Source organism: Polyergus mexicanus, unplaced genomic scaffold (assembly GCF_030449975.1).
Source record: "Polyergus mexicanus isolate NDT 795.1 unplaced genomic scaffold, iyPolMexi1.0 SCAF_5, whole genome shotgun sequence".
NCBI classification, from domain to species: domain Eukaryota; kingdom Metazoa; phylum Arthropoda; class Insecta; order Hymenoptera; family Formicidae; genus Polyergus; species Polyergus mexicanus.
This window is the reverse complement of record NW_027223325.1, coordinates 6049494-6077000: the sequence shown is the minus strand read 5'-3', so window position 1 is coordinate 6077000 and position 27507 is coordinate 6049494. Positions and strand designations below refer to the sequence as shown.

At 37.5% G+C, this 27507-nt stretch overlaps 3 protein-coding genes across 4 annotated transcripts; 1 reads left to right on the top strand and 2 right to left on the bottom strand.

The window, feature by feature from the left end:
• Nucleotides 1–200: 200 nt before the first annotated feature.
• LOC138933170 (uncharacterized) lies at nucleotides 201–2696 on the bottom strand. Of its 2 annotated transcripts, none has more exons than XM_070295716.1 (3): nucleotides 2616–2696; nucleotides 2298–2536; nucleotides 201–1439 (listed from the first exon to the last, which is right to left on the bottom strand). In XM_070295716.1, exons 2-3 carry the CDS (start codon nucleotides 2501–2503, stop codon nucleotides 311–313), a joined length of 1335 nt encoding a protein of 444 aa, XP_070151817.1. In that variant the 5' UTR covers nucleotides 2504–2536; nucleotides 2616–2696; the 3' UTR covers nucleotides 201–310. The 2 variants fall into 2 exon arrangements, with proteins under 2 accessions (XP_070151817.1, XP_070151818.1); XM_070295717.1 differs by having other exon boundaries at nucleotides 2612–2692.
• A 9894-nt stretch (nucleotides 2697–12590) lies between these two features.
• Rpb7 (DNA-directed RNA polymerase II subunit RPB7) lies at nucleotides 12591–15077 on the top strand. Its single transcript, XM_070296200.1, has 8 exons — nucleotides 12591–12668; nucleotides 12775–12884; nucleotides 13255–13414; nucleotides 13525–13575; nucleotides 13971–14036; nucleotides 14122–14193; nucleotides 14289–14322; nucleotides 14396–15077. Exons 1-8 carry the CDS (start codon nucleotides 12657–12659, stop codon nucleotides 14410–14412), a joined length of 522 nt encoding a protein of 173 aa, XP_070152301.1. The 5' UTR covers nucleotides 12591–12656; the 3' UTR covers nucleotides 14413–15077.
• Nucleotides 14521–17453, bottom strand: LOC138933473 (uncharacterized). The gene is made up of 5 exons (XM_070296199.1): nucleotides 17133–17453; nucleotides 15889–16425; nucleotides 15658–15746; nucleotides 15341–15565; nucleotides 14521–15101 (listed from the first exon to the last, which is right to left on the bottom strand). Exons 1-5 carry the CDS (start codon nucleotides 17436–17438, stop codon nucleotides 14912–14914), a joined length of 1347 nt encoding a protein of 448 aa, XP_070152300.1. The 5' UTR covers nucleotides 17439–17453; the 3' UTR covers nucleotides 14521–14911.
• Nucleotides 17454–27507: the final 10054 nt, after the last annotated feature.

Here is a 27507-nt window from a genome sequence, read left to right as displayed (position 1 = left end):
TACTATGAATTTCTATAATTTTTTATAAATTTGTAGAAAGTTGAATTACTGTTGAAATTTTTAATTTTTCGTAAAAATATATATACAATAAATTGTAAAAGTATTTTTACCAGAGTAAAATGTATATATAAAAATATAAAAAGAGTAATTATATATTTGTTTATATATAATATAAAAAAAGATACTTAATAAATTGACATTAGGGAACTTGTAGTCTCCTTTTATTAAATATTTTTTATCATACATTATATATACAATATCGACTAATTATGTATGTAGTTTAATAAGTCCATTCTCAAATCAGCAACAATCACATTTGTATACCCGGGATTCGATACAAAAACATCCCATCGTCATCATAATAACAATCGCTGATTCGATATGTCATGCCAGGTTTGTAGCGATTCTTTGATATCTTTATTGGCTTAGCATAGTCACATTCTGTATCTATCTTTTTATTCCATACTTTAATATTTGTATCTATCAAATTATCATCTGCCATGATAATATTACAATCACCATCTTTATTTTCAGAAACTGTAGAAACGCTTTTGTTAGATATCTGCACAATTTTTGATGTATTCTCTTCCGTGCTAATTATTACATTATCGGATGCAGTTTGCATCTCTTGATTGGCTTCCATCTGTTTCTTGTACAGATTTAGTAGTGTGATACCTTCTTTTGGAGACTCCTTTTGTATACACTCCAGCTTCGTTTTTACAAATTCACCAAAAGTAAATAGCTTCTTGTTATTATTTTTCTTATTTAATGGCAATATATCATGTTTTTCTGAATCTGTATGCGAGTTTAATGTAAGATACTGCACCTCATTTGTAAATTTCTCTGAATTTTTAACAATTATAAAATTATCAGTCTTGTTGTCTGCAATCAATAAATGCTGATTTTTATTAGAGTGAGCAAACGCATCTTCTACTTTGTGTAGATTATTCTCTTGCGATAATAATTTTTGATCATCTTGTTTTTTATCTAGATAAGATTGTATAATATTAGAAAACAATTGACTCTTTGGTTCCTTAAATTTTGGCTCAGATGGGACAAACTGTTTGGCCAATGATTCCCTGTCTGTCATAATAATTTTTCTGTTTTTAAATTTCATTAAGTGTTTACTGAATCTGGCGCTTACTGGAAGTTTTCCAGTACGAAATTTCTTCCAATTTTCAACTACAACATCATCATATTGCATGACTCTTTCCACTGATTTCGGTGACCAATTAGCATGCAGAATTTTTTGTACTGTCTCTGGCAAAACAGGGAAACTCTCACTAAGCCTTTCTATTGTCCATTCTTCAGGATTGGATTCGTATAATTTACGAATCAGTTGTCTTTCTGCAAATGTAAGAAAACGTGGCTCTTTTTGTTTAAAATACTTCCGATTGGTAATCTGTTGTTTAAGATGTTCTTTGTTTCTTCGCATTTCCCTAAAGAAAAACTTTATTTTATTATATTTATACTTTGTCATATATTCATATATAGTATGTATCCTATTGCATATATATAACGAACTGTTCTTATAATCTCTAACATGTAGAAAATCGTATTGAATTCCCTGGTATGAAAATAATTTTACAATTTCCTCATTTCTATGAAAAATTAAAATTTTCAACAACAAATTACAACTTTTTACAGATTTATGAAAATTGTAAAAATTCAATTGTAAATATTAGTAAGTTTTAGTGAATCGTAATAAATATTTATAAAATTTTTACAAGTTTCTATAACTTTTTAAGAACTTTTAACAACATTTTCTGATGTAATAAGTTATAGATCATAAAAATCACAACTATTCACAACATAATATTGTAGAAAAATCTCAACATTCTACGTAAATTTATTGCCTAATTTGCACTAATATACTTTAGTATGTATTAAATACTATACTGTCCAATTACAGCTATTTCATTCATTAAAAGAATGACTATGATTGGCCAATGTAGTACTTAGTACGCATTAAAGTATATCGATGTAAATTAGGCCAATGAAAAACTTACAAATATGGTCCAAATCATATAGTTTGACTAAAAAATTGTAGTTGCATCATAAAAAATTGCAATTCTTTGCATAATTTTCACGTGAAAAATTATAAAATTATTTCTACCACAAGGTTAATATTGAATAGTTATATTTTTTAAACAAACTTTAAATAAAAGGTTAGAGTAAGTCAAGTTAAAATATAAATGCAAATATACATAATATAATTCTATATAAAAAAAAATATATATTGTAGCATGGTAAATCTCGAGTGCAATATATATAATTTTCTTACACATAATATATACCTTTCGTGTATTTTATGGCTTTCACCGATATTCATGAAATCTGCCTCAAATTCACTTAAATCTTCACTATCAAAATTTTCAATATCAATATCTGGTTCATTCTGTTTTATTATTTGCATTCTCGAACGAACACCAGCAAAAGGTTTGAAGTATTTCTTGCTAAACATTCTACGTAATATATTTGTCATTACTCTACTTTCATTCATCGCGAAATTTGATGTACTCTCTCACGTTCTTTGCTGCAACACGACGTGATATTTGAATCAAGCTTTCAAAGAATTCAAGATTCATATACAGAATTACAGAACACTTACAAACCTCTAATAATAAGGATCCGAGTACAATGTACTACATACAAGCTTAGAACATATATAATTGGAAGGGGAAAGGGGAAAGGGGAATAGCAGACTGAAAAGTGTCGGAAGGAAGTGAAAAAGAAAGTCGTAGTTGCCTCTCTCTTGTGAGTAACTACATACACAAGCATTGATTGGTAGATATATGGTACATATTTTGTGTACACCGCATGTGATTAATGTAACTTTATTTTTCATTGGGCCAAACCGGTAAGCCGTGCATGCGCACTTTTGAGCAGTTACACACAAGAAAGAGGCAACTATGATTTTCTTTCTCATTTCCTTCCGACAAGTTTTTCTATCGGGAAACAAAGGCATTCTGCTTCCATTTATATGTATATGTTCTAAGTATACAAGTAGGGACAGTTCTTTGTTCTCAAGTCAGCCGTGCAGATTAGCGGCTAGACAATAGTATATTGTCCATAGATTATTTTAATACCAAAAACATGCGAGCAACAAATTCTTTTAGTTAATTTATATAATATAAGAGCGCGTCATATAGGGTCCGCGGCGACAAAGTATCGATTTTTAATACTTTAAGACGAGCAACAAATTCAGTTTCTTATATATTTCGATAGTATATTGTCCACAGATTATTTTAATACCAAAAATATGCGAGCAACAAATTTTTTTAGTTACTTTTACTTCGCGCAAGTGGATGGCACGGCGCGGCGAGACTGAGTATATAGTAGTATTAATTAAATAATATACTTTTTTAAAAATATTTTTGTGTTATTTTAGAGCAACAAATTCTGGTGTATTTGATTTTTTGATTCAAGCATTCTATATATTTTTTTCACTATGGGGGGGGGGGGCTGGCTTAATGTCAAGCTAGCGCCCCCCACTTTGAATGTAAATTCCTGCTAAGCATGTTTGAGCAACAAAATTCGGACTACGGCAACTAATTAGCACATAATTAGCACTAAATTATTTGATATATTTGACTTAATTTGGCGTTGGTGGGGGGGCTAACTTAATATGGGTCTCAGCCACTGCATACAATTGAAACATATCTTAACATCGATATTTATGGTACACATTTGCCTTAACTTATGCGATATTTTTTTCTTCTTAAAATTAAAAGTATTATTTTTTATATTTGATACACTTGTGACTTTGTTTAGCTAATAGAAAAAGGAAAGAAATAATTTTGTTGCACATTTTTTCTACATTATATACAAAACAATTTATTGTGCATATATATATATATAAACACATACAAAAGACACATACACAATTAATAAAGATTATAAAAGTATTATACTACACACGCGCGCGCGCGCACACACGCACACACGCACACACGCACACGCACACACGCACACACGCACACACGCACACACACAAATTATTTTATTTGGAAATAATTATTTTATTTTCTATAATGGTTTGATCAAATAAAAAATGTAGTTTATTAAAAATTTTATTCTTTTTGCTTTATCTATCGCAAAAATAACATTTTATATGCATATTATATGCATAAAAAAATGTTTCAATAATAACATATATGTATAACGTGCGCATAGTATATATGTTAAAACGAAAAATATTGCGTGAAACTAAAAAAAAACGAAATATATTAATTAATTCGTATACGCTTAATGTATTTCTTATCTATCATTTATGGATGTAGAATGTATGGTCTATAGTCAAAAAGTGGATATATTAGCATAGATATGAACCAAAATGACCGACAGTATCGAAAAGTGGATGTATATTAGCACGGACATGAACCAAATGACCGACAGTACCGAAAAGTGGATGTGGGTAAGTGTTTCCAATTCCTAAAAGTGGATGCACGGCGCTGCTCTACGGCCTAGAAAAAGCGTCCCACGAAAATCGCCGGCATTGCCTCTCTCAGGCTTCTCTTTGGTACTACGTATCGCTTAGCTTCATGCTCCTCGCATATGCACTTACGCGTTCACTCGCGCTTCTCTCTCTCTCTCTCTCTCTCTTTCTCTCTTTCTGCTCGTTCATTATTGTATTCTTATATTCCCATTATTATATTCTTTTATTTGCTCAATTTTTATTCTTTCTATTCTCGTCTCCCTACATGAAAATAAATAAATTTATTTATTTATGTTTATTTGATACATCATAAATGAGATACACAAGTTATTTTCTTTTTCTATTTAACTACCCAGACAGCACAAAACATCCTCAGGATCATCCTGAATATATCCAGGACGGTTCAGGATATTTGTAGGATGTTTTAAGATACTATTATAAATATATTTATAAAAATTTAATATGCACCCGGTCAGCCAGGTCTGTTCTAACAGATATTGCCAAGTGCTTGCTACAAATTATTGTCAGCAAAAAGGCTACAAATTTGGTACAAGAGTTGTTATTACCGATTAAGCTGGCAGATTGCCGGCAAGAATCAAGCAAAGCTTGCTAACATAACTACACAGCAAATTGGCAGCAGAAACCGAGCAAAGCTTGCTGACATGACTGACATCAGATTGTCGGCAAAAACTGAGCAGGATCTAGAGTGCGCAATTTGATGGCAAATTGGCAGCAAAAACCGAACAAAATCTGCAGCTTATTACAAAGTATTATAAAATAGTTCAGTCACTTATCGCTATGCGGCGCGTTATTCATTATCTATACCCGTATTCAAATTCTTGTCATGAGTGTATATAAAGCCTACAAAATACTAATAATATTATAATATATATATTTCTATCGGACGGTGAGTTGCGCCATCCCTGCTTGCCTCGCGTACGCGGCCCGTAATTCGTTAACTATTTTGGCTTATAATTTAAAAACTAAGCCTCGAAAAAAATTTTGGCAAAAGAAAAGTCGTCTTAGAATAGTGTCAAGTATATGACATTGTAAGGACAGAAGGTTGTTTTGAATCACCCTGTATACCCGTATTCAAATTCTTGTCATGAGTGTATATAAAGCCTACAAAATGCTAATAATATTATAATATATATATTTTTATCAGTTCAATTTTTGACACAATTCTTATACAGGAAATTCAGATATTGAATTGATTTTTTGCAAATCGGACAGATAATTGTTTGATTTTCACTTATTCAAACAATTTCTGTCCAAAAAGATCTTTAATTTTATAAATTATTTGAATTTACCTATATGTTTTAACATATTAATATATGATTTTATATAATGTCTAATTATCTAATGGTCATTTTATGACCAAAACTTATCATCATTTTGTTACTTAGGGTTAAGGTTTTAAATCTATTTAAATATATACTTTTATATGAATGGCCAAAAGCTGCAGAATTTGTTTGGTTTTTGCTGACAATCTGCTATCAGATTGTCTTGCGCAGATCTTGCTCGATTTTTGCCATCAATTTGGCGTCAAATCATGTCAAGCTTTGCTCGGTTTTTGCCGTCAATTTGCTGTCAGGTTATGTCAACAAGCTTTTCACCAAAACACAAGCTTAATGCGGACACAGATGGCACTGGATTTGTTACCAAGTTTTGAGCGAATTTGATGCCAATTTGGCAACAATTTGTTATCAAATTGCTTACTGGGCATACATAATTATTTTTAGTTGTGTGGGCTATTTAATATAATTTAGAAATCTTAAGTATTATAATAAGTATTAATGTCCTATAAATGTCCACTGGATAACCCCTGGATGTCTGTAGGATATATCTGCCCTGTCTATTATATTGGATGTCTTTTGGATTTCCAGAGGACATATACATGTGCAATTAATTGTTAACATTAATTTCGTTTAATATTAATAATTAAATTTGATGCGCACATTTTCATATATCCAAAATTATTATTTATTTAATATTTCATGAAAAATGTTACTGTTCGCAACATTCCAAAAACTTTACAAACAATAATATTCAACTGCTAGTTCGTTTGTTTACCGCTATGCGACACGCGAACTCGTATTTGAGATTTGGTCATGAGAATTATATAAAGCTTGCAAAGAGCAACTGACAGGAAATTACAAATGTAATTATTTTCTATCAGTTCAATTTCTGATGCAATCCCAACATAGGGAATTCAGATATTGGATTGTTTAGAAAATATTACACAACTCAAACCCAGGAGCCAAACCTAAAATATTCATGTACAGCACGAAAGCCTCAAATATTAAAGAACGGTGAACTATTTTTAATATTAGATTTTTAATATTGGCAGTAAATAACAAAACATAATTTTAATTTATATTTAAATTTTAAAATTTGCTCCTTGAAACATACGAAAAATATCCCTAATATATCCTATAAAAATCCTTAGGATGTTCCACAGGATCTCCCTGGATTCTCCAGAGATTAATATACGGCTATCATTTACTCTTCCTCAGGACATCCAGAGGAAATCTGAGGATTACAATGGGATATCCTGAGAATATCCTACATATATGTCCTGGATGCCCTTTGGACGTCCTAAGGACATCCTTGTGCTGTCTGGGTATAGTTAAATACAACACATGTACATACAAAAATACACATAATTAAATACTTTTTCTATTTATGACATACACAATATCTCATTTATGTTATATAAAATAAAGATGAATAAATTAATGTATTATGTAGGAAGACGAGAATAGAAAGAATAAAAGTCGAAGAAATAAAAGAATATAATAATGGGGATGAGAGAGAAAGAATATAATAAAGAACGAGGAGCAAGCGAGATAACAAACATCAAAGAGTTCCGAAGTCTCGCTCGCGAGGCTCTCTTTATCTATAATATTTCGAGTTACATATCGTTCGTAAAATTTCTGTTTTTCATATTTTATCGATATCAAAATAATTCTAATAGATTAATGAGATTCTTGCGATTAAAATAATACTAAACATGACATAAATCGGATAATTTTTAATCAATTATGTTATTAAAATTATGATTACTTATTTCATTTAAAATTATCCGATTTATGTCATATTTGGTATTATTTTAATCGCAAGAATCTCATTAATCCATTATAATTATTTTTATACTAATAAAATACAATATGAAAGTTTCAGTTTTTATTTTATAAGATGTTTATATATAGTAGATAAGGAAATATCCCCGCGCTGGAGAGTCGACAAAAGCGAAAGCGAGAAAGAATGAAGGAGCAAGCGAGACAACAAATATCGAAGACTTCCGAAGTCTCGCTCGCGAAGCTCCCTTTATCTATAATCTTTCACGTTAGATTAATATATATAAATTAGAGGATTGTAAATAAATACGCGACAACGCGAAATTTTATTTCTAATCTAATTTTACCTCAGGAGGATTTTAACTCACTCTCTTTTTTTGATTCCATGTTCTACAATTTTTATTTTATAATACTTTTTGATAAATCTAATAATTTTAGTGTTGTTTTAAGTTTTTTGGTGAAAATTATTTGTTTCATTTTTTGCGATTTTCTTCAAACCGAAGCAAAAACGAGCAAATCTCTAAAGGACTTTTTGTCTTAGTTTGTCGGTCCCCTACACGCTCCTAAAGTTTTGACATTTAAATTGGGGACACCCTATATAACGTATTGAAAATGTTTCTAAATTTATATTACAAATATATAAACATTTATATACACAATTATATGTATAATATATTTACATATATATATATATATATATATTATACATGTATAAAATATATTATATATATATGCATGTATATATAAATATATGGAAAAGTACATGTCACAATATGAGCGATGTTGAAATTTTGTGTTCGAACTATGCAATAAGGATACATCTATATTTTATTATCATCGACACGCTTAGATATGCTTCGATATCTGCGAGACGAAACAGCAGTAAAAATACGCTATATTGTCTCAATTCAATATATTGAACACAATGCAAAAGATTACTTTTTCTATTATGCATGTTTCAAATAATAATGTGTCGGTAATGGCGGAACTAAAAACGTCGGTATTATCGATATTTTTAGTTACGTTTGGATGAGGGCGCTAACCCGTCGGAGTTCGCTCGTCGCTTTAGGCCGATATTACATTTGTCGTACGACGAACTTTTTAAGCATATTGATTGGCTGCAAAATAGAAACTTTCTCGAGTCTCTAGAAATTAGCTAATCAATGCGCTTAAAAAGTTGGTCGTACGACAAGTCGAGGAAGAATCATGGGTTACATACACGTTCGTTTTTAGTTTCTATTAAAATATATTTCATTATAAAAGTTATTCGAATTACATGTTTTTAATTATTGATTTAATCGAGTAATATGATACTCTTTTATGAACCACTGCAAAGAATAACACATATACATTCAGAATGCTAAACCAAATCAATATCAAAGTTGATAGTTCTTCTCTTATAAACAGTCTCCAGTTTGATGAAATGAAATGTATTTACTATTTATTGTTAATTGCCACAATTACTTTCCTAGATTAACTGGAGTGGTGATCTCATCCAATCATTTCGTTGCACACTGTCGTCGCTCAACAGGAAGGTGGGAACTTTTTAATGATTTGCATCCGCATATCACGAAAAGTAATTTAAATCAGAATATTGAGCCACATCTGGCAATGCACCCTCAACAATAAAAATATTTTTTATAAGATGAAAATTGAAGGAATATATTCGAATAAAATAAAAAAGCGTTTTTTACCTTAAACCATGCATGAGAGACTGAAAGTTGTTATAAGTATCCTTCAGTACAAAAAAAAATTGTTAACTTATTTAATGCTTATTTATCACACTACATATTTCAGCTTTTTCGTTTATGTGATAGGCCGGATTCACACCTTGGCAGAAAAGCAGAAGCCAATCAGAACTCGCGCTGAAAATAAGCAATACATTCTGCTTTTTTAGCGCGAGTTCTGATTGGCCTCTGCTTTTCTGCTTTCTGCTTTTCTGCCAAGGTGTGAATCCGGCCATATATCTGTAATATTATATCAATATACATAAAACATATCTAGAATTGATTAAAATAAGATTTTATCTTTACATGTTTTCACGTGCTTTGCCCTAATTCTATAATTGGAAACTTAATATATTTTAACAGAAACTAATAAAAACTAACCTGTATGTAACCTATGATTCTTCCTCGACTTGAGAGTCTGATGGTTGTCAGTAACTGTGTCAATTTACATTCCAGTCTGTTCTTAGCGATGCCCAAGCGTATACGTTTTTTGTAATAGTAACGTCCCTTTGCACTTTTGGCATTACACATTGTAGATATATGGCCGGAAATTTATTGCTTCTTCCAAAGTCCCAAAACCTTTCTTTTCAATTTTTTTATGATTCGGATCTAGATACAGCATTGAGTAAGATTGACCAATGCATCCAGAACAATTTTCAGTGACATATACACTAGGATATTAATCAAGGGTTCTTTTCACAACATTTGTGATACTGTCTAAGACATTCATGGAAGACAATAGTATTCAATTGGTCGTATGTATTTCAGAAATGCAGGGATACCTCAAATGTTTCTAAAGCACTGCTCTCTTTAGATAAATCTTTTCTGCGAGTCCGGTATTAATCAGGGTTCAAATGAATTGTAATGTAACGGATGATTTTACTAGATGATTTCTTAAGACTGCATCATTGGATATAAAGAAATGGACAATATCATCATCCTTCATGTATAACCTGTTTCATAGAAGATATTTCGCATATCACAAGTTTTGACTCAAAGATGCAAATCATTATCATCGATGTGTTTTTCGCCATATCGATCGATTTTGTTACCATATATTTTGCTTTTGCATGATCCTTGTATTTTCAAACTATACAAGTTTTCATCCACTGTCAAATGTACATTCGCTCTCTTGAATACAAAGGCACAGAGAAATATGTTGTTGCCATAAAGCAATGCTTATGAAGTTTTCCATACATCTTTAGTTAAAACGTATTTTTTTCGTCTCCCATACTGAACTGTAGCATTCGGTTTCATTGCATCCCATTCTTCTTCTGCCAGAATCAAATCAAATTCCAACAATAGTGCCAAACATGTATTGTTGTTGAAGTCAGCTGAGTCTGTTCCATCTGTTCCATCACTGATTGCAGAATCATTGATAGAATTTGAGTTATCAATGTATTCGGTATCACGAACACTCTTGCTTGTGCTATTATTAACAACGATTCCTAATTCGTCTCTTGCTTTAGTAACAATACCTCGTCGATCTTCTCGAACAGCTATGTAGACATCATGTGCAGTCCACTTGCTATTCAGTTCTATACTCATATCTATCCACACTTTCGACGAGTACGAAAGATCATTTGTGGTAAAATGTGTAGCAAAATTTTTAAACATGTGGACAACATCTTCCACAGAAACCTTTGCCCTTTGCCACACAACGCAATTCCTTTATCTCTTGGCACTGGTCTTGAATTATCTCTAAAATAGATTTCAACTTATTGTTCAATTCGACATAATTGATATCACTGCTTGGTCGTCACGATGTTCTAGTATCGTCTATTGAAAGGGACATCGCTTTCAGTTCATCTTTCATCTTTTGCCTTTGTAGATTATTCTCATCAGGAAATTCCTCCGATTGTTGCATCGCGTGTACATTTACATCTTTGAGCAAAACCATTGGAATATTAGACCAATCTTTGTCGTTTGTTTTTGTTTCAGATTTATTATCAATTTCAGTTTCTTCATCTGATTTAGTAAGAGACAAAATTTCTCTTACTTCTCTTGAATTACCCTGCAGCGGCGTCTACAATAAGATTTTAAGCCCTAAGCCTTAAGAAATTGACTAATCACAGTCGAGTATTCTCCTCATACTTGACTGTGATTGGTCAATTTCTTAAAGCTTAGATCTTAAAATCTCTATTGTAGACGCCGCTTCAGGCCGATATTACATTTGTCGTACGACAAACTTTTTAAGCGCATTGATTAGCTAATTTCTAGAGACTCAAGAAAGTTTCTATTTTGCAGCCAATCAATATGTTGAAAAAGTTTGTCGTACGAGAATTCTCCGAATTCTCCATCTGATAGCCAATCGACAAACATTTTGTTTGAATGTAATATCAGCATTATGGCTCTTGTAGATAAGCGCGATGACGCGCGCGCGAATCCAACGAGAGCTTTATTTTTTCCGAAAAGCAGAGCTCTCACTGGATATCGCGTCATCGCGCTGGACTGCGAGAGCTATTACACGACGAAGGTACGCGCAAGCGCAGGAACAGCGCACATGGTTTTATAATCAGAGCTCTGTTACACGGCACCCTTAATCGGGTTTAATAACATCCGTAGTTGTAAAATTGACCAATCACAGCTATTCCTCTGAAGAATGGAATGACTGTGATTGGCCAGGCTTAGAACTACGGTTGTTATAAAAGCCGATTAGGGGTGACGTGTAAACGTAGTCATAGTAGCCTAATAATTAACTACCAAACGTTGTAATTAGACTACCAATCACCACCAAACGATTGTCTTTCAATTAAAATCAATTTGAACAAAATTGGTTGGTAAATAATATACAATATTTGCTCGGCTAACTTTACAGCTTTCAGTTAGCCATTCCCACTACTTAACCACACATGTTTTTTTTTACTTTTTGGATAAATTATGGACCACCAAACGTTGTAAATAAAAGATTTGTGACCACCTAACGATTTTGCATCGAATAAGCCTTGATTTAATCGATTAGACTAAAAATTAAAAACGTCCGGCTAACTTTACCCAATATTTTAATTATTTAATTAAAAAAAAACGATTGACCACCAAACGTTTTAATTAAGCTACCAATCATCACCAAACGACCACCAAACGATTAGATAATTTTGACTACATTTACACGTCACCCTTAATCGGGTTTAATAACATCCGTCGTTTTAAAATTGACCAATCACGATTATTCCTCTGAGAATGGAATGACTGTGATTGGCCAGTTTTAGAACTACAGATGTTATGAAACCCGATTAAGGGTGACGTGTAAACGTAGTCAGTAATTATCAAAAAGTTAAAGTGGTCCGGCTAACTTTACGGAGCCCTGGTTTGCACTATCAACAGAAACATAAATTCCCTAAAATCTGTCTGTTGGTAATTGATAATATGGCGCGAGAATGTTTATGATCTAGTACGATATAAAGGTGCATCATGTTTTATCATGTAAGTTAATTTTTGCATCTTTCTTTTGAATAATTTATTATTAATCATTTAAATTCAGAAGTAAACATGAAATATTAACTGCTATCTAATTTTTTTAAATAAATAGATCTCGCTAGAGCACGAGATTCTATTGCATCCGCGATATTTTGGTCCTCAATTACTTGATACAGTAAAGCAGAAACTCTATACGGAAGTGGAAGGCACTTGTACAGGAAAGTAAGTGACAAATTTGTATCTTAAGGGGATCCTGGACTACCGACCGAACGCAATTTTTTGAATTTACCAGTTTTTGTAATGGCTTAACAGAATTACAAATGCTTTTACACGATTAGAATACATACATCAATACTCTACTGGACAATCAATTTTATGCTGAAAACGAAGAAATTTTTTAACTTTTTTTCGTTTTCAGCATAAAATTGATTGTCCAGTAGAGTATTGATGTATGTATTCTAATCGTGTAAAAACATTTGTAATTCTGTTAAGCCATTACAAAAACTGGTAAATTCAAAAAATTGCGTTCGGTCGAGTAGTCCAGGATCCCCTTAATATCAAAAATTTCGATTTTAATTGTATCTTTATTCAGATATGGCTTCGTTGTCGCAGTCACAACGATAGACAATATAGGAGCTGGAATCATACAGCCAGGACAAGGCTTTGTAGTTTATCCAGTCAAGTACAAAGCCATCGTATTTAGACCATTCAAAGGTGAAGTCCTGGATGCAATTGTAACCCAAGTGAATAAGGTATAACTAAATATTTTCTCGAAAAATGTAGACTATTCTGTACAAATATTCCTTCGCAAAGGTAATTATTATAAACAATTTGTTTGAAATTTTACCTGTAATATTTATAGGTTGGAATGTTCGCTGAAATAGGTCCACTGTCGTGTTTTATATCTCATCATGTAAGTAATTAATAATTATATATCTGTATGTGTGATACATTAAGGATTTCGTAACTGGGATGTATTCCTAATTTAAAAAAAATAAGATATTAAGATATATATTTTTTTTAAAGTGAGATGTTTAGCATTCCTAAAATGTTTTCTTATCCAAAAAATTGCATTCCTATGTATAAAACTCGAACTTTAAAACGTTTTTTCTCATTTTTGCAAAGTTACGATTTTGGGCTTATATCTCTAGTTTGATAAAAACCTTGATATGTAATTATAATAATATATAAACTTACAATACTTGAAAAGTGATAAAGTAAAAAAATAATACATAAGATTTTAATAATTAATAAAAAAGATTGTGCTTGCGATATAAGATTTTAAAAGCTTAAATAAATGTTTTGTAGTCAATCCCAGAGGATATGCAATTTTGTCCAAATGTGAATCCAGCTTGTTATAAATCAAAGGAAGAAGTAAGTCATATTACAAAGAATTTCATGCATATTGTAATGAAAATTTTTAAGTTTGATAATAACAAGTTTGAAATATATTTTTTAGGATGTAGTTATCCAAGCAGATGATGAAATTAGATTGAAAATAGTGGGCACAAGAGTCGATGCTACAGGAATTGTAAGTTATAATTGAAATAATAATTAATTGTTAAACTTATAATTGAATTACTTTGCGTTGCATAAATTTAAAATATTAAATAACTTATTTTTCAGTTTGCTATTGGAACATTAATGGATGATTACCTAGGTAACAACATGACTAATGTTTTGAGTTTTAATGTGTTAAATGTATCATTTATAACTTATTTTTATCTTTACAGGTCTTGTATGTAATTAATATATAATTACACACACACACACATATATATATTGAAGGAACATTTAATATTATCTAACAATCCAGAGTGTGAAGTAAATGAAATATCATTATATCAACAAAATAGGGTGCTTCACTAATTTTGTTAAACTTCTTTATATGCATTCTCCAACATTTTTGTATTATATAATATAATCTGTCTTTTTATACAGAAATACTAGTGCAAAATTATTTGAACATTGCTACTGCTAAAAACAAATATGGGTAGTTTATATAATTATATAAGATATTGTTTATATATATATATTTTTAATTTATATACCTCTCTTATTTACTATTAATCATTGTTATACAAGGAAGCATTCGTAAGGAAACGAATACACCATCATACACTCTAAGAATCGTCGATTTGTGGAAAAAGTTCTTAATACAATTCGTTGTGACAATTTGAATAAAATTACTCAATTTCAACGCTTGACAATTATTGCCAAATCATTCATTTCAATTGAAGCTACGGAATTCAATTCAGTGAAGTTTTCGTCGCGTTATTAAACATGCTCGCGAGATTTTTGAATAATGCTAATTTCGGTGCAATGCTCAAGTCATTTTTTTTCGCAAGTATGTCCTGATCAGGCATCAGTTTATCTGCAACATGCTTGTAGACTTTCCCATTGCCATTAATATAAAATGTAGAGAAGCCATCATACCATCTACAATTATTATACATATTTATTTTTCTTGGATTCTTCCCATATATTAAATATTAATTATTTTTGCAATCATTACAGAAAATTGGAATTTAAATAATTTAATAATAATAATTTAAATGTTCTATTTTGCTGAAGACAAAACTAATAAAAAGATTTTAACAGAATTAAAAAAATCATATTTATCATACTTATTTCGCTCCATTGTTCGCTACATTGATGTTTCTGTATAGTATACTTACATTTCGTGATTGGTGTCTATAGCATCTTGTATTTTCCAAAATTTATATTTCCAAAACATAATGAACACCTTCCAGCCTGTGACACCTCGTATACGCCAACGAATCTTTACAGTACCATCATCACTATGCATTGTAATCTTTAAAACTTGAAGCTTGACATGCGCAAACTTTACATGACCGATGACTCTTAACAATATCAATTGTTTTGCATAATTTACAACTCCCCTGTAAGTACATATACATTTTATATATATTTTACAGAAATTCTTAATATTAATTTTTGACTGCTTAAAATACTTGATCAAACTAATTCTTACCTTGTCGTCACTCCTCTAATATTATTAATAAAAATTAGATCCTTAGTATATATTGAATAATTCTGAGGTTTCACAAACAAGTTTGGTAACTACAAACAATATTTCAATCAAGAAAAATATTAATAAAAAGGGATATCTCAGAATTACTGTATTTTTCTTTCGAAAATGTATGGTTCTATTTTAGAAAAAAGTACAATAATTCTGGAATATTTTGTCAATTATGTAACATACATCTTGGCTAAGAGAATCGACTATGCATTGTAGTTGTTCTTGCGATGGTTTATTCTTGTTATCTTGTAATGGTGGCAGTTGGGGACTCGTCTTTAAAACACTCTCATCATTAGAAATTAATAAAATATTTCTGTCAATATTTGATTTCCAACTACTGTGTAAACTTTCCGAAGAAATCATTATATTATTATCTAGAAACGAGTTATTCTTATCATTTCCTATAATGTTTTGTCCCTGAAACACAGTAATATTGTCCGATACGATTCCTATAGGAGTTACATATTTTCTGTTTTTTGAAAAGGCAACATTGGCCCTTTGAGATCTATTATGCAGCCTATGTAAGCTCTGGCCCCAATATGTTGTCTCGCTCTTAATCTCGTTATCGACATATCGCCTATTCAGTTTCTTACTCCATTGATTATAAGTGTCAAGAGAAGCAAGCGATAAATTTGGATGCAATGTAAAACTCACATAAGGTATCGATGGTTTGCCTACAGTGTTTGCTCTTACTGATAATGCTCTCTGTGTACTCAAAAACTGAAATTTTACATATATACAGTTAGCATCGACATAACTTATAACAGTTATAATATAGACAGAAACAATATATGGAAATTATGTTCCATTAGATTAATTAATGGAACATAATACGGAAATTATTTCTATCAATCATAAATAGAATGACTATTATAAAAATGATTAGGTTTAATTTGTACTATTGTTACTTTATTTATTCTCGTTATATATATTTATATTTTCGAAATTAAATTGTTTTATAAATTTAAAATTTGTAATTGTTTTATTATAAATATTTATTATTATATAGATTAACATTAAAATTGTTGATACTTTTGTTAAAGAAAAAGTCCAAACATAAATTTATAAAAAAACAGAAATTGATACTTTTTTTATAGCACTATATACCATGTGTCAAACAATTCAGCATATCGATATGCATCATTTTTGCAACATGACATTGTTTATGTGTCATTTAACCATTCGTCGATTATTACGATTTGACGAAAGCTTTCTTTTTCACAGAGTATCATCGTAAAATCGCATTAAAATAAGCATTTCGCGGCTTGATTAATTAACCCTAAACACCATTTTAGAAGAGCGCTATTATGTAAGCGTTCAAAGATTTGAATACTCAACGTGCAATGAATAATTCGTGTTCTCGGAATTCGGGAATCTACGACAAAATCATACGGAAGAAAACTTAAATCGATAGATTTACAACGTACCTGTTTTAGAGAGGCAGACGACTCGACATGTTCGCGAAGCCGATGACAGTCGAGCCTTGATAAAGATTTTCGACCGCCGACGAGCGACGACAATCTACCGGGCAACGCGCGAAAGTACAGGGACATGGTTGACGATGTGCCGATTGGCATTAAATCAACGTCGATGACATCTTCGACAGCTCGCAAACACGATTTTACAAAAGCTGCGCGCGTGCTTCTTAGCAGAGAGAAGCCTGAGAGGGGCCACGCCGCCGTTTTTCCTGTAACGCTTTCTCTAGCCAGTATAGTGGCGCTAACTGGATCCATTTTAGAGTCGGCGGAACTACGTGGCCGGATCTAGGGATGGGCGATGTTCCTCGATTAATCGAAATAACCGATAGTTTTTTTTCAATTAATCGATATTTTCAATTGATTAATTTTTCTTTTGATTAATCGATATTTGATTTTTTTTTACTCAATATTACCAAACCGATTTTTATAATCTTATAAATAACATTAAATTTTATATATAAATTATTTTGACAATGTGTACAGCCTTATGTCCACGATGGTAGAACTCGGACGAGTTCTCCGAAATTGCATTCGAAAATCTATCGTCGTGTAAAATAGTGTTTAAGGCTGTATTCCGAAATTTACTGTCAATACTGAAAATCTATAGTTCACGTGACGTAACGTATATTACAGATTTTCAGTACCGGCATCGAATTTCGGAATGCAGCCTAATTAACCAATCAAAATAAAGGAATTTTTGCTATTCTATCCGATTTTTTGCGCAGACGCTCGACGCTCAATGTTACCATATAATGGCTTATATTCCCTATTTTTGAAAATATATTTATGTTTTAAATGCCTATATTTTACATAAAATACTTTCCTCCTTTTGTATCTTATTTTATTTATGACTTAGCTTAAATACCATATCTATCATACATATGTGCAATATATTATATACAGGGTGTTAGAAAAGTCTGGAAACGGTTAAATATCTCGAAAACGAAACTTTTCTGAGAAAAATGTTTCGAACCAAAGTTGTAGAGCTCTAAGTGGCGTATTATATAATAATATTAGTATGACCTTAAATAGCACCGTCAAGGTTATATAAAAATCACTTTGAATTTTTTAAATGGAACCCCCTATTTTTCATTACATATTCTTGTAGCTTATCTCGAGCTTTCCAAAACACTATAATAAAGTATTTTTTTATTAAATATTTTTTAAGTTATTTTATATTTTAATCAGACATATTTTGATATAAAAAATTAAATATCTCGTAAAATATTTAGTTTTTGATAATCTTACCGTAATACTTCTATGTACAGAATAATGAGACAAATCAATTAGTATAAAAAATTATTGTTTTTAAAAAAATTATTTACAATGTATTTTTTTAAACAATTATTTGTTTTTTTTTTGCATTAATTGATTTGTCTCATTATTCTGTACATAAAAGTATTACGGTAAGATTATCGAAAACTGAATATTTTACAAAATATTTTATTTTTTATTTCAAAATATGTCACATTAAAATATAAAATAACTCAAAAAATACTTAATGAAAAAATACTTTATTATAGTGTTTCGGAAAGCTCTCGAGATAAGCTACAAGAATATGTAATGAAAAATAGGAGGTTCCACTTAAAAAATTCAAAGTGATTTTTATCTTGACGGTGCTATTTAAGGTCATACTAATATTATTATATAATACGCCACTTAGAGCTCTACAACTGTGGTTCAAAAAGTTTTGTTTTCGAGATATTTGACCGTTTCCAAACTTTTCTAACACCCTGTATATACAGGGTGGCCCCGAACGTTCCAGCCAGACTCTGAGATCTTATAAAAATTTAATTCTGAATAAAAAATTTCCTATAAACATAGGTCGAAAAATGCTTCCTTAAGAAGTTATCACTCAAAAACTTCTGATGCAAAGGAAGAGCAAAAGGTGAAAAAAAAAGAAAATAAAAAGAAAATGAAACTTAATAAATTTCTTGAAAAAAACAATAAAAATAAAAAATAAAAATCTTTTTCTTTTATGAAAATAAAATAAATTTTTTTAAACTAAAATAGCACGTAATAATAGAAAATAAATAAAAATGTGAAAAAATTAACTGTTCTCAAAATGTCCCCCCAGTTCCAATACACTTTCGGCATCAAGAGAAACAACTTTTGTTTCGGTACTTTTTGTTAAAAGACGCACATTTTCCATGATGCTTGGAAAAATGTGTAAAATAATCACGATTTCAGAGGTTTTTGAGCAATAACTTCTTAAGAAAGCATTTTTCGACCCATGTTTATACGAAATTTTTTGTTCAGAATTAAATTTCCTATAAGATCTCAAAGTCTGGAACGTTCGGGGCCACCCTATATAATAAAAAAGTTGTGTAAAATTACAATTATAGTGATTTTTGACTCACTATAAATTTTATATTGTTTTATTTATTGTTCTTGGTAGCCTCTGCAATGTCTATACTTGAAAATCGATATATATATATATAAATATCGACTTTCATTCGAGTGTAATTTTGATCATTTGAATGATTTAACATTTTTTGCACAATTTTTTTACTAACTTTTTTTGCAATATTTTCGACATTATCTTCGACAAGGTAAGAAATTCTAGTATCTTTTGGGATGTATGGTACAAGAGTTTCTTCTAATATGCAACTTTGTAAATCTTCTTTTTTTTTAATGTGGCCTGCACATAATATCCTGTCTTCTGAAGTAATGCCGGAAATTATTTAATAAAGTAAATTTTCATTATTTGTTTATACATTAATCTACCGAAAAGACAACATGCATTCCAATAACACCAAAGAGTAAACAAATACTTTTACATTAAAATAGTGAGTTAAATCACTTTTTATTTATTGAAAAAAGACCTAACATTTTAACATTTAAAATTTTAACATTAAATGTTTTTTATATGTATATAAATGCGTTATACAAATAATTATTTTTTATCTTTAAAAAATTTATTTTACATTTAAAACTCAAGTTTTTTAAAATAAAAAGAAGTAGGATAGTAAGGCCGGTTCTGGATCAGTTTTGTGTGAGTGTGAGAGAGAGGGTATCGTTGGGGAGTAAGAGAGAGAGATAGTTACGGAGCAGTTTGTGGGCGCCCGAGGGATGGAGAGCGGGCTGGGCGGGTGCATGGGGGGGGTAAGTAGGGTGAGAGGGGAAGCGCGGTCGGGGGGAAGCGGTGGGTACGAGTCGCCGAGAGCGCTCGAGAGATGGCGTTCGGGGGTGGCGGTTCCTCCCGATTCGCGACCTTGACGCGACTCGCGCTTCTAGCGCGCGGTCCGCCGTCGCGATTCTTTAGGGGGGCGCGCCGCTTCTAGCGCGCGATCCGTCGTCGCGATTCTTTAGGGGGGCGCTTCTAGCGCGCGATCCGCGAGCGGGCGGCGGGCGCCAGGCGTCGAGGGGCGGGGGATCGTCGGTGGGCGGTCGAGCGGACGGAGGGGCGTCCCTCGTCGCTCTCCTCCTCTCGAGGCGCGCGTTAGCGCGAGCGCGCTCGTCGCGTTTCGGGGACGAGTTTTTTTCCATTTTTCGGCGACGTCGCGCGTCCGGTGACGAGAGCGAGTATCCGGTTCGGTTAATCGGGGGCGCGTCCTCGCTATTTTCCCCGTTATAAAAGGACGCCGCGATGGTCTCGAGGTATTAGTACGTTCGAGAATATTTCGCGGCGCGATGAAGCGCGCGCCGAGCGCTTTAACGAGATTAGCCGGAAGAGCGGTGAACGTTCGAATCGGAAGTATCGAGGATATATGGAATTTGGAGATAACGAATTGTTTGAAGAAAGAACTACGCGAACGTTATATAGAGGATCGTTTGTACTGTATAGAAGAGATCGACTTCGCGGAAGAGTTCGTGCGAGGGGCGAGCGAGACGCGATTCGACGAACCTTTCGCGAACGTCGGAGCCGATGGCTATTTGCTCTATCGCAATTGGAAACAGCGATACGGAATTCCGAAATTTTCGTGGGAGATGAATCACGTCGTGCATTGTTTCTTTAAGTTCGGTTGCCGATTCGAGAACGGAGAGTATTTCGAGGAGAACGAGAGATATTGCGCGTATTGCGCGCGTAGCTCGAGTTTCGCGAAAAGCGTATCGACGCACGTGAAGAAAACGGTGTATAGCGAGATGGTGCCCGCTTGCGATCTCGTCGACGAGGTTTTCGACGTGTCGAATAATTGGTGCGCCGGCTGCGAGACGAGAGCTTTGTTCTACATCGAGAATTACGATGAGGAGGAGACGTGGTTTATTTGTAAAAAATCTTGGCGTTCGTTAGACGACGAGTGACGAGATGGAGGCGCGCGATCTTCTCGATAGCGCGCGGGACGTCGCGACGGGGGACGCGTATCGCGCGTGGGCGCAACGGTGCGATGAGTGTCTCGAGTCTCTGCGGGAGAGATGTCGAGGAGAGCGCCGAGGGAGATCGACCGGAGCGATCAATTCTCTTATCGCTCGAATCGTTCGATTAACGGGCGCGAGAGACGATCTGCGTCGACGTTTCGAACGCGTGGGAGGCGGTGTAGAGGAACGCGAGGGATTCTCGTGGTCCGAGATCGAGACGGCTTTCTCTAGACGCGTTTTAACCGGCGCGGTTATTAATTTCGATTATATCGAACCTCGACGATTTCTCGAGGACGCTAGAGATACCGTGCTCGATCGAATACGCGATGTTATGAATAAATATAACGGTATTAAGGTCAATACCGTGTTTATTGGCGAGTTCGTTTCGGGCGACAAGATCGATGTTAAGACTATTGTCACGAAGAATTATCCGCTTCTACCTCTTTCCGACTTGCGAGAGTGGTACGAGAAGCGAGTGGTCGACGCTACTCTAGCCTCGTTGGAAGAATTTCAGGAGCGCGATAGTGGATGGGCGTTATCGCGAATATTCAATTTAACTGTGAATGTGAACAGATACAATCCTATGCACGCGGGATGTCACGTCAAATTGCCGCGAGAGATCGTGTTGAAGAAAGCGGTGATAAACGTGCAATCTAATGACAATGCGTGTTTCGCGTGGGTGGTGGTCGCCGCTCTGTATCCAGCTGAAAAAAACGCGGGTCGGGAATCTTCGTATCCGCATTACACGACGGTGCTGAATCTGAAGGGCGTTAAATTTCCTATGAGTTTGAACAAAATTACTAGATTCGAACGTATTAACGACATATCTATTTGTAATAAACCGCTTTCGCGAGGCGGTCGTGGATAACTCGGTCGGGATCCGGGGCTCGTGAAAGGGTATCGAGAGACGAACGATAGATGCGTTAGGTAGAATATAATTTATTGCGTTTAAATATATGTGTGTATACAGAGTGAGTGTGTGTGTGTGTGTAATTATTGTGTGTGTCGGTGTGTATGCGCTTGCATGTGAGTGAGTGATAAGCGAGCGAGTGCGTGTGCGAGCGAGTAATATCTGCGTGAGATGTACAATGTATATCGCAAGTATGTGTGTGTGTGATCGTGTGTATGCAGCCAAAACGCCCTCGCGTATGTGTGAAGGTCGGAATCGGCTAGTGGCGGTCGCGTCGGTCGCTGTGCGTCCGACTTATATGCACGGTACGGAATGTGATTTCGGCGGATTCGCGAATATATCGATTACGTTGCGCGAATCTGGATTTCGGCAGGAGCCGCTAGCTACCGGGCGGTAATTTCGGTCGGGTCGGTGGGCGGTCCTTAAACGCGTCGGTATCGATCTGATTGCGTCGATCGATGTCGCGGCCGGTTAGAGCCTCCCCTTTTAAGCGGGACTTAGCGCGCCGTATTAATGGCGAGTCCGGTCGCGGTAATGGCGGTCGCAGAATTACCGCGAGTTCGTGGATATCGCGGTATTGCCTCGTCGGGGATGAGTTTCCCGTAAGATGCAGGAGTGCAACGGCCGACGGGAACACCCGTCAGTGGCAGGGAACTCCCTACCGCTGGACAATTGCCGTTGCACGTGGACGGACGGATGCGGATGAGGTGTCGAGAACTCTCGACGGAGGCTGGGTACGCCCAACCCCGTTTTCCTCTTTTCGTAGTGTGTCGGAAGGATCGCTCGTGGAGATGCCGCAAACTCTCGGCGGAGGCTGGGTACTCCCAACCCCGTTTTCTCTCTCTTTGAGCGGTTCTAGGATCGTAGCGGATTTCCAGGCGTCTTACAGACTCTGGTGGTTGCGGAAGATCTGCTCTCGAGGTAGAAAATTGGCTCTTATTTATACCGCTTTTTCCGGCGGGTGCGCGTGCGTAATATGCCTGACTGTTTTAAGGCATATTGTTTAATGTTGAACCGCCGCGCGCGACTCGGGTGGGTTCGGGAACGGTCGGTACGGTTACCCGAGCGCGGCGACGGTTCCTGGTAAACAAACGCGTCTTGACGGCGGTTATAAATTTGAACGCCTTTTCTATATCTTAAAAATGGGCGCTCGGCGCCTCCGCATCATGCCCGACCGGTGTTTGTCGGGCGGCGGACTTCCGGCGGATCGACGGCCGGGTAACGGTGGAGGGATGCATCGTTACATCACCCCTCCGGTCTAGCATGCCTGAAATTAGAGGCATACAACGGTTTCGGTTCCGCGGTGGTCGGCGGGTTTTCGCTCGCTGTTTCTAGTTAATGCGTCGACGGTATCGGAGATTTCCGTCCTTTGAAAATCGCATCACCCAGTGCCCCTTCGGTGAACGGATCTTGTATTTTCGGGCGACGTGTACGGCGAAATGGGGCACGTCAAAGACGATGCCGGGTTCCACCTGGACCCCAATCGGTGGCGGCGGTAGCGGGCCGGTCGGCATCAGGAGGCGCGGCTGGTCCTCGCCGGTTCCGGTCTCCTCGGAGTCCCGCGGTCGTTTGCGGGCCGGAGCGCTCGCTGGCCTTCGCGAGCGGGCAGGCAGCGGTGGTGGAGCCTGCATCAGCTGCTCCATCTTCCTCCGGTTGATGCGGTCGGAGCGCTGAATTAGCGTCCCGATCTTTGGTGGCCGGCCGGGTGGTCGGTCGGCTGGGCCGGTCGGTTGCTGGTCGGTTGTCGGCGGTATTCCGTCGCTGCTCCGGCTGGTATTCGGCGGTGGCGGTGTAGCTGGGAGCCCTGGTTCTCCCAGGAGCTCATTAATCGCGGCTAGGATGCTCTCTGAGTCGCACATCTTTGCCTTCTGAGACGTTTCTTCCCGGATCTCGGCGGTTTAATCCTCCCTGGCGGTAGTGGGGGTATTGTCGTCTTCGTCTCCGGAGCTGTTGTTGTCGCCGTCTGTTTTTGTTTTTGCGACTTTGAGATCCTGTATGTGTATATGTCTATACCATCTCCCCCGCTTGCTCCTCAGACCGACGATTACTGGCGATATGATTCGGCGAACTTCGAGCGGCCCGATGTATTTTGGCGCGAGTTTCGCGTTAAAACTGTCGGCTTTTTTCGACAGTGGGTGGTCCTTCTTCCACACCCATTCGCCGATGTGCGGTCTCCATTCTCGGCGTCGGAGGTTATAATGCTTCTCCTGTTGTTGGAAAGCTCTCGCCAGTCGGATCCGGACGATCTTATACGCGTCGTCCAGCCGTTCTCGCGTGGTATCTGGCGAGGTTCTCTCGGTGGCCGGTGCGATGCGGTACGGTGGGGCGAGCTCTCGCCCGTGATTTATGTAGGCCGGTGTATATCCGGTGGCGTCGTGGACGGCGGTATTAAAGGCGAACTGGAATGCGGGCAGGTGTTCGTCCCAGTCTCGGTGATCTTTGTCGACGAATTCGCTAATCATCGTTTTGATCGTCCGGTTCGTCCTCTCTACCGGGTTGCAGTGCGGTGCATAGGCTGGTGCGGTTTTATGCCGGATGTTAAAGGCGCGTAATCGCTCGGCAAACTCCCTGGAGGTAAACTGTGTACCATTATCCGACAGGATGGATTCTGGGCGGCCGTGTCGGAGTATCACCCTCTCGGTGATAGCCTTCGTGACGGCTCTGGCGGTGGCTTGGCGGAGCGGCGTTAATTCTACCCACTTCGAAAAACGATCTTGCATCACGTAGAGCCACGTGTGGCCTTGCCGTGAGCGTGGCAGGGGCCCTACGAGATCGGTTGTGACCTGCTCCCAGGGTCGCTGAACGTCGGTTGCGTGGAGCTTCCCGGCCGGTTGTTGCTGTGCCACCTTGTGTTTTTGGCAGGTCTCGCAGGTTCGCACATATCCGGCGATGGTTCGGAACATCCCCGGCCAATAGTAATGTTCGGCGATGCGCGCGATGGTCTTGGCTATGCCCAGGTGTCCGGCTGTTGGTGCATCGTGCCCATTCTGTAGCACCGTGCGTCGTTGTTCCTCAGGTACGCACTCCTTCCATTGGTCTTCGGCCGCGGTTTCCTTGAAATCTAAGGTGTGCAAGATATGGCGAAACAGCTTCCCCTCGGTGATCCGGTAGTCTGGTCGGCTGGCTGGCTCGCGTTCGACTTCCGTGAATATCCGTCGGTACCACCGGCAGCGGCGGGCGGTCGCGGCGCAAAGTTCGGGCTGTCGTGACAGGGCGTCGGCTACGCGGTTGAGCGTGCCCTTGCGATATTTTACTTCGAGGTCGTACTGTTGGAGCTCGAATAGCCACCGGGCGAGGCGCCCGGTGGGAGCGTCCAGGCGCTGCAGCCATTTTAATGACTGATGGTCGGTCAATACGGTGAAGGGGTACCCTTCGAGGTAGCCCTTCATGCGTCGGATGCCCCATACGACCGCGAGGCACTCTAGCTCGGTAGCGCTATAATTTCGTTCGGCGCTATTTAAGGTTCGGCTTGCATATGCGATTACGCGTTCCCCTTCCTCGAAGTACTGTGTCAGTACGGCCCCAAGGCCGCTGGTGCTGGCGTCGGTCTGCAATACGAAACGTCGCGTAAAATCTGGGCAGGCGAGCACCGGTGCGGAGATGAGCGTCCGCTTCAGGATGCGGAACGCTTCCTCCTCGTCCTTGCCCCACGTCCACCGGGCGCGTTTCTTAGTGAGTTGAGTGAGCGGCGCGGCAACGGTCGAGAAATTCGCGATAAACCGGCGGTACCAGGACGCCATCCCCAGGAACTGTCGGACTTGCTTAACGGTTTTCGGCTCGGGCCAGTTAGCAACGGCGCTGACTTTTTCGGGATCCGTCCGTATACCTTCGCGGTCCACCACGTGCCCGAGATATTTCAATCGGTCGACGCAAAATTTACACTTCTCTGGGTTGAGGCGCAGATTCGCCTCGCGGAGCCGGCGGAACACTTCCTTGAGTAATTGCAGGTGTTCTCCAAAGGTTTCGCTAATTACGATTATGTCGTCTAAGTAGACGAATACGTTGGGCTCGAGGGCTGGACCGATGATTGTGTCCAGCAATCGTTGGAATGTGGCCGGTGCGGAATGTAACCCAAACGGCATGACGGTAAATTGATACAGCCCCCTTCCGGGTATCGTAAAAGCGGTGATCGGTCGGCTGGTCGTTTCGAGTGGTACTTGCCAATACCCGTTTTTGAGATCAAGCGTTGATAAGTATCGGGCGCCCCGGAGCTTGTCTAGTGTCGCGGTCACTTGTGGCAACGGATACGCATCTTTCTCCGTGGCGTCGTTTACCTTGCGGAAGTCTATACAAAATCGGTACTTTCCGTCTTTCTTTTTGACTAGTACTACGGGCGAGCTCCAGGCGCTCTTGGATGGTTCAATGACGCCGGCGGCCTCCATTTCGGCCACCTCTCGGTCGATAACGGCTTGCATCGCCGGGTTTCGCGGACGGTACCGTTGTTTAATTGGCGTGGTATCCCGTAGCCGTATTTCGTGGTGTACGCGGTCGGTCGGACCCTGGATATTCGCGAATTTTCCTAGTTCCCGTTCGAGGAACTCTTTTAGCGCCTGTCCCTCGCTTGCGGTCTGTCGCGCTAGACCCCCGGAGGTCCCGTGTAGCGCCGGTGTCGTCGTGTCGGGTACGCATCGTGGTGGTGTGATGATGATACCGGTACGCGACCAAAGGTCCACGCCGATTAATACCGGACTTTCGAGCGTCGGCAGGATCGTGAATGTATGCCAGTAAGTCTGGCCGATGATCTGGATGGGCAGTCTGATTGTGCCCACGGTGTTAGTAAATTCGCCGTCGGCGAGTTGCACCTCCCCTTCGCGGAGGGCGACCTGATGTCCCCACCGGCGTGCGCGAGTAACTGTCCTGTTATTGATAAACGATACTTCGGACCCGGAATCGAGCAGGGCGTCGTACCGGTCTTGGTTAATGGATACCGGTAGGTGCGGCCGTGGCGTGTATTTTATGCAGGGCTCGGGGCGCCGGCCGTCGTGGCCCCGGCCCGCCCGGCGTTTCCCGACGGCGGGTGACATTGACGCGTCAGTATCCCGTCCTTGCCACATCGTGAGCAGAATTTTCGCGGCGGGCGTTGACAGTTGAACCGCGTGTGGCCCCGCTGCTTGC

What these genes read in the sequence shown, in the direction of transcription:
- LOC138933170 (XM_070295716.1), bottom strand. Translation starts at nt 2,503, where the DNA reads ATGAATGAAAGTAGAGTAATGACAAATATATTACGTAGAATGTTTAGC. An exon ending in AGCCATAAAATACACGAAAG is followed by an intron (nt 1,440 to 2,297) that starts GTATATATTATG and finishes GTTTTTCTTTAG; the next exon opens with GGAAATGCGAAGAAACAAAG.
- Rpb7 (XM_070296200.1), top strand. An exon ending in CGTGTTTTATATCTCATCAT is followed by an intron (nt 13,576 to 13,970) that starts GTAAGTAATTAA and finishes AATGTTTTGTAG; the next exon opens with TCAATCCCAGAGGATATGCA. An exon ending in GAGTCGATGCTACAGGAATT is followed by an intron (nt 14,194 to 14,288) that starts GTAAGTTATAAT and finishes CTTATTTTTCAG; the next exon opens with TTTGCTATTGGAACATTAAT.
- LOC138933473 (XM_070296199.1), bottom strand. Translation starts at nt 17,438, where the DNA reads ATGGATCCAGTTAGCGCCACTATACTGGCTAGAGAAAGCGTTACAGGA. An exon ending in CGTCTGCCTCTCTAAAACAG is followed by an intron (nt 16,426 to 17,132) that starts GTACGTTGTAAA and finishes GTAAAATTTCAG; the next exon opens with TTTTTGAGTACACAGAGAGC. An exon ending in TCGATTCTCTTAGCCAAGAT is followed by an intron (nt 15,747 to 15,888) that starts GTATGTTACATA and finishes TATTGTTTGTAG; the next exon opens with TTACCAAACTTGTTTGTGAA.